At 44.2% G+C, this 7,500-nt stretch overlaps 1 protein-coding gene across 1 annotated transcript in view; it reads right to left on the reverse strand.

The window, feature by feature from the left end:
- The window catches only part of LOC113586591 (sodium/hydrogen exchanger 9B2), a 19,021-nt gene that overhangs the window by 7,727 nt on the left and 3,794 nt on the right, over window positions 1-7,500 (reverse strand). The window contains exons 4-6 of the mRNA XM_035521531.2: window positions 7,133-7,275; window positions 6,103-6,230; window positions 2,275-2,450 (exon numbers count right to left, since the gene is read on the reverse strand). Coding sequence (XP_035377424.1) covers window positions 2,275-2,450; window positions 6,103-6,230; window positions 7,133-7,275 — 447 coding nt within the window. The remainder of the gene's footprint in view (window positions 1-2,274; window positions 2,451-6,102; window positions 6,231-7,132; window positions 7,276-7,500) is intronic.

The following is a 7,500-nucleotide window of genomic DNA, read 5'->3' on the forward strand; positions in this document are numbered from 1 at the left end:
GCTACCTGTGCTGAAGTGTGTTTGTGTGTGTGTGTGATTGAACTTCTGTGCTACCTGTGCTGAAGTGTGTTTGTGTGTGTGTGTGATTGAACTTCTGTGCTACCTGTGCTGAAGTGTGTTTGTGTGTGTGTGTGATTGAACTTCTGTGCTACCTGTGCTGAAGTGTGTTTGTGTGTGTGTGTGATTGAACTTCTGTGCTACCTGTGCTGAAGTGTGTTTGTGTGTGTGTGTGATTGAACTTCTGTGCTACCTGTGCTGAAGTGTGTTTGTGTGTGTGTGTGATTGAACTTCTGTGCTACCTGTGCTGAAGTGTGTGTGTGTGTGTGTGTGTGTGTGATTGAACTTTTGTGCTTGCTGTGTGTGTGTGTGATTGAACTTCTGTGCTACCTGTGCTGAAGTGTGTTTGTGTGTGTGTGTATGTGATTGAACGTCTGTGCTACCTGTGCTGAAGTGTGTGTGTGTGTGTGTGTGATTGAACGTCTGTGCTACCTGTGCTGAAGTGTGTGTGTGTGTGTGTGATTGAACGTCTGTGCTACCTGTGCTGAAGTGTGTGTGTGTGTGTGTGATTGAACGTCTGTGCTACCTGTGCTGAAGTGTGTGTGTGTGTGTGTGATTGAACGTCTGTGCTACCTGTGCTGAAGTGTGTGTGTGTGTGTGTGATTGAACGTCTGTGCTACCTGTGCTGAAGTGTGTGTGTGTGTGTGTGATTGAACGTCTGTGCTACCTGTGCTGAAGTGTGTGTGTGTGTGTGTGATTGAACGTCTGTGCTACCTGTGCTGAAGTGTGTGTGTGTGTGTGTGATTGAACGTCTGTGCTACCTGTGCTGAAGTGTGTGTGTGTGTGTGATTGAACGTCTGTGCTACCTGTGCTGAAGTGTGTGTGTGTGTGTGATTGAACGTCTGTGCTACCTGTGCTGAAGTGTGTGTGTGTGTGTGATTGAACGTCTGTGCTACCTGTGCTGAAGTGTGTGTGTGTGTGGTTGAACGTCTGTGCTACCTGTGCTGAAGTGTGTGTGTGTGTGTGTGTGTGTGTGTGTGTGACTGAACTTCTGTGCTACCTGTGCTGAAGTGTGTGTGTGATTGAACGTCTGTGCTACCTGTGCTGAAGTGTGTGTGTGTGTGTGTGTGATTGAACGTCTGTGCTACCTGTGCTGAAGTGTGTGTGTGTGTGGTTGAACGTCTGTGCTACCTGTGCTGAAGTGTGTGTGTGTGTGTGTGTGTGTGTGTGTGTGACTGAACTTCTGTGCTACCTGTGCTGAAGTGTGTGTGTGTGTGTGTATGCGTGTGTGTGTGTGTGATTGAACTTCTGTGCTTGCTGTGTGTGTGTGTGATTGAACTTCTGTGCTACCTGTGCTGAAGTGTGTTTGTGTGTGTGTGTGTGTGTGTGATTGAACGTCTGTGCTACCTGTGCTGAAGTGTGTGTGCGTGTGAGATTGAACTTCTGTGCTACCTGTGCTGAAGTGTGTGTGTGTGTGTGTGATTGAACGTCTGTGCTACCTGTGCTGAAGTGTGTGTGTGTGTGATTGAACGTCTGTGCTACCTGTGCTGAAGTGTGTGTGTGTGTGTGTGTGTGTGATTGAACGTCTGTGCTACCTGTGCTGAAGTGTGTGTGTGTGTGTGTGTGTGTGTGTGTGTGTGTGTGTGTGTGATTGAACGTCTGTGCTACCTGTGCTGAAGTGTGTGTGTGTGTGTGTGTGTGTGTGATTGAACGTCTGTGCTACCTGTGCTGAAGTGTGTGTGTGTGTGTGTGTGATTGAACGTCTGTGCTACCTGTGCTGAAGTGTGTGTGTGTGTGTGTGTGATTGAACGTCTGTGCTACCTGTGCTGAAGTGTGTGTGTGTGTGTGTGTGATTGAACGTCTGTGCTACCTGTGCTGAAGTGTGTGTGTGTGTGTGTGATTGAACGTCTGTGCTACCTGTGCTGAAGTGTGTGTGTGATTGAACGTCTGTGCTACCTGTGCTGAAGTGTGTGTGTGTGTGTGATTGAACGTCTGTGCTACCTGTGCTGAAGTGTGTGTGTGTGTGTGATTGAACGTCTGTGCTACCTGTGCTGAAGTGTGTGTGTGTGTGATTGAACGTCTGTGCTACCTGTGCTGAAGTGTGTGTGTGTGTGTGATTGAAGGTCTGTGCTACCTGTGCTGAAGTGTGTGTGTGTGTGATTGAACGTCTGTGCTACCTGTGCTGAAGTGTGTGTGTGTGTGTGTGTGTGATTGAAGGTCTGTGCTACCTGTGCTGAAGTGTGTGTGTGTGTGTGTGTGATTGAAGGTCTGTGCTACCTGTGCTGAAGGCAATGCCGAGACAGGTTGTGAAGCCTGTGATGGCGAGGACATCATCAAAGCTGCCAGCAGCCATGAGCAGAGTGGGGATGCCCTTCTGAACCCCGAACCCTGACCCCTGGAGCAGTAACATAGAGGGAACCACCACTGCAGGAGAGACCGCAGCCAGCACAAACCTGACACACACACACACACACACACACACACACACACACACACACACACACACACACACACACACACACACACACAGGTGTGAAAAAGTGTTTGCCTCCTTCCTGATTTTTAATTTTTTTTGCATGTTTGTCACACTTAAATGTTTCAGATCATCAAACAAATTTAAATATTAGACAAGTAAACACAAAATGCAGTTTTTAAATGAAGGTTTTTTATTATAAAGGGAAAAGAAAATCCAAACCTACATGGGCCTGTGTGAAAAAGTGATAACTGGCGATGAGTCTTTTACAACGCTGTGGAGGAATTTTGGCCTACTCATCTTTGCAGAATTGTTGTAATTCAGCCACATTGGAAGGTTTTCAAGCATGAACCGCCTTTTTAAGGTCATGCCACAGCATCTCAGTCGGATTCAGGTCAGGACTTCAACTAGGCTACTCAAGTCTTCATTCTGTTTTTCTTAAACCATTCAGAGGTGGACTTGCTGGTGTTTTGGATCATTGTTCTGCTGCAGAACCCAAGTGCACTTCACCTTGCCGTCACGAACAGATGGCCAGACATTCTCATTCAGGATTTTTTAGTAGACAGCAGAATTCATGGTTCCATTTACCACAGCTAGTCTTCCAGGTCCTGAAGCAGCAAAACAGCCTCAGACCATTACACTACCACCACCATATTTTACTGTTGGTATGATTTTCTTTTCTGAAATGCTGTGTTACTTTTACATCAGATGTAATGGGAAATACACCTTACAAATAGTTCAACTTTTGTCTCATCGGTCCACAGAGTATTTTCCCAAAAGTCTTGGGGATCATCAAGATGTTTTCTGGCAAAACTGAGACGAGCCTTTATGTTCTTTTTGCTCAGCAGTGGTTTTTGTCTTGGATCTCTGCCATGCAGGCCATTGTTGCCCAGCCTCTGATGGTGGAGTCATGAACACTGACCTTAACTGCGGCAAGTGAGGTCTGCAGTTCTATGGATGTTGTTGTGGGGTCTTTTGTGACCTCTTGGATGAGTCGTCACTGCACTCTTGGGGTAATTTTGGTCGGCCCGCCAATTCTGGGAAGGTTTACCACTGTTCCATGTTTTCGCCATTTGGGAATAATAGCTCTCAATGTGGTTCGCTGGAGTCCCAAAGCTTTAGAAATGGCTTTATAACCTTTTCCAGACTAATAGATCTCAATTACTTTGTATCTCATTTGTTCCTGAATTTCTTTGGATCACATGCTGTCTCACTTTTGAGGATCTTTTGGTCTACTTCACTTTGTCAGGCAGGTCCTATTTAAGTGAGAACAGGTGTGGCAGTAATCAGGCCTGGGTGTGGCTAGAGAAATTGAACTCAGCTTTCTAAAGATGTGATAAACCAGTTAATTTACCACTTTTTCTCTCACATTTAGGTTTAGATTTTTTTCCCCTTAGTAATAAAAACCTTCATTTAAAAACTGCATTTTGTGTTTAATTGTGTTATCTTTGTCTAATATTTAAATTTGTTTGAAGATCTGAAACATTTAAGTGTGACAAACATGCAAAAAAAAAAGATATCAGGAAGGGGGCAAACACTTTTTCACACCACTGTGTGTGTGTGTGTGTATATATATATATATATGCTTGCACAGCTGATGAAGGACCTCTGTCTGAAATGTTCTGTTTTTCTTTCTCTCTGAGTACTTCACTACAATATATATCAATTGTATATTCAAATCTAAATTGTAGTAAAGCAAACAGAGTTTCCAGAGAAACAGCACATTTCAGACAGAAGATCCTTCATCAGCTGTGCAAGCAAAGTGCTTATATACATACATACACATACATATATAAGGGGTAAATAAATAAAGGGTCCACGCGTACTAACCCCAACTGTGACATGGTCCACACCTACTAACCCCAACCCTGACATGGTCCACGCGTACTAGCCCCAACCCTGACATGGTCCACACCTACTAACCCCAACCCTGACATGGTCCACGCATACTAACCCCAACCCTGACATGGTCCACGCATACTAACCCCAACCCTGACATGGTCCACGTCTACTAACCCCAACCTTGACATGGTCCACACCCACTAACCCCAACCCTGACATGGTCCACACTGACTAACCCCAACCTTGACATGGTCCAGGTGTACTAACCTCAACCCTGACATGGTCCACATCTACTAATCCCAACCCTGACATGGTCTACACCTACTAATCCCAACCCTCACATGGTCCACGTCTACTAACCCCAACCCTAACATGGTCCACACCTACTAACCCTGACCCTGACATGGTCTACACCTAACTAACCCCAACCCTGACATGGTCTACACCTACTAACCACAACCCTGACATGGTCCACGCCTACTAACCCCAACCCTGACATGGTCCATGTCTACTGGCTGAAGAAGTTGACTGCACTCCATGGGTGCCTGGCAGCAAAAATCAACCATCTTCTAATGGATGGAATGCACTCTGAATGGTTAACTGAAGGCTGGATAGTCCTGATCCTGAAGGATCCCAGAAAGGGGCAGTTCCAACCAAGTACTGGCCAATAACCAGCCTCATGCACAACATGGAAGCTCCTGTCAGGCATCAGTGTGGCTAAGATGAGTAGGCACATGACTACATGAGCAGGGCCCAGGTGGGCATTGGCAAGAACACCAGAGGAGCTGAACACTGCTGGTGGATAAAACAGCCACTCAAGACTGTAAGAGCAGACAGACCAACCTGAGCAGCACCTGGAGTGACTACAAGAAATCCTGCGATTATTATTATTATTATTAGTATTATTAAGATAACAACAGATGTTCAGTACAGGAACAGGCAAATGAGACCATCTGGGAGGAAAACCCCTGTATGGTATGTACAACCGTCAGATAGTGGAAGTGTCTGATATGTAGAAATCCTACCAATGGCTGGAAAAGGCTGGTAGACAGCATAGAGGCTTTAGTCATAGCAGTGCAGGAACAAGATCTGAATACAAGCTCAATAGAGGCTGGGATCTACCACACCAGGCAGGACCTCAGATGCAGGCTGTGAAAGATGAGACAATCCAGCACATAACAGCAGGATGCAACAGGGAATACCATAACCAAGTGTACAGAAACATCTGTGTTGAGTATGGGCTGGACATTCCTAGATCAAAGTGGGATACACGCCCACAGGTAGTGAAAAATGACCATGATAAGATCCTGTGGGATTTCCAGATACAGACTGACAAGATGGTAACAGCTAACCAGACACAGTAGTGATGGACAAACAGCAGAAGAGAGCAGTAGTGAGAGATGTGGGGATCCAGAGTGATGACAACATCAGGAACCAGGAACACCAAAAACTTAAATAAATACCAAGAGCTGAGAGAAGAGCTGGAAAAGATGTGGAAGGTGAAGACAACTGTGGTTCCCATGGTAACAGGAGCGCTAGGAGCTGTGACCCCCAAACTGGGAGAATGACCTCAGCAGATCCCAGAAACAACATCCGAGATCTCCGTCCAGAAGAGTGCAGTCCTGGGAACAGCTAAGATACTACAAGCTCCCAGACCTCAAGCTCCCAGACCTCAAGCTCCCAGACCTCTGGTAGAGGACCAGAACAGATACACACACACACACACACACACATATATATATATTTGTGACTGGTGTGTGTGTGTGTGTGTGTGTGTGTGTGTGTGTTACCCCAGAATAAAGCCCCATGTCCAGGGGAGGTTCATGAGGTAGTGAGACACCACGGCCACCGTGCAAGCTTCAGTAGTACAGGGGCCAATCGCCACTCTCACACACACCGCCTTCAGCCGCCGTAGGGCCTACACACAGGGGGACACCTGTTATACTGCGTATATAACCACTATACACAAAGTACAATGACATTAGATGTATGATTAATTTGTCATGTGTGCTATACTGTGTATATAAACTCCATACAGAACACATAGAAAATATATTTCATATATTTCATTAGCTGCCCCACATCACTGCAACATTCACCCTTAGAATTATATCTGTATATTATAATTTTACATGCATATTAAAATTGTATCTGTATATTATAATTTTATCTGTATATTATAATTATATGTCTATTATGAATATATAGGTAGTCACCCTTATAATTATATCTGTATATTATAGCTATATGTAAAAACATTCACCCTTAATAACCCATAATTAAGTCTGTATATTATATCTGTATAATATTATAATATAAGATATTGATTCAAAGTGAGTTTTGATGGTCAGTTAGTGAATTTCACTGGGAGTTTTAGGATTAATGGATTATTAATCAAGATTTATGCTGAGTGACCCAACCTAGCTTTAGGTAATGTAACCTATCACTAGCTAGGTTAACAGCTAACAGTATCTTAGGGAAAGTACTGCTTGCATTTGAGCGATAGCATACCTTACCAAACATATTCAGCTGTTTGTCTCAAATCAGCATTTAAAGTACGCGTCATTATATTGAAATTTAAATACGCAGCTATCTAACTAATGTTGTTGTTACATTTTATGATGTAAAATATTACATATACTACACCTTCAAACAGAAATGCATGAACATGTTAAAATGATTTTTATTTTGTAGTGGAGTAAATTTTTTCTTATTTTGATGTTTCAGATTTGCAATATTTAAAGTTGTTTCTGTGTTTTTAATTTGTCTTGTGTTTTGGGATTTTTTTGTTTCACACACACGCACACACACACTGCGTACGGAGGGATTGAGTCCAAGCCCAGCTCTGGTGAGAATGATGGCGAGTGCGATGCTCCGCAGTGATGAAGACCACTGCTGATCCACATACACCGCGTCACTCACGTAGGGGACATTACGCAGAATTAAACCCATCAACAGCATGCCTGACACACACACACACAGGCACACACATTAGTAAAACAACACTTACACACACACACTTTGTATGTGTATAGACACTAAGTCTAGGAAAATGTTTTGTATGTGTGTGTGTGTGTTGTGTGTATGCATGTATATTTGTGTGTGTGGCTGCGTGGCGACGTGTGTGCATGCATGTATATGTGTGTGTGTGCATGCGCGCGTGTGTGTATGCGTGTTTATATATATGT

This window comes from Electrophorus electricus, chromosome 21, assembly GCF_041902795.1.
Source record: "Electrophorus electricus isolate QZ-2024a chromosome 21, ASM4190279v1, whole genome shotgun sequence".
Taxonomy (NCBI): Eukaryota; Metazoa; Chordata; class Actinopteri; order Gymnotiformes; family Gymnotidae; genus Electrophorus; species Electrophorus electricus.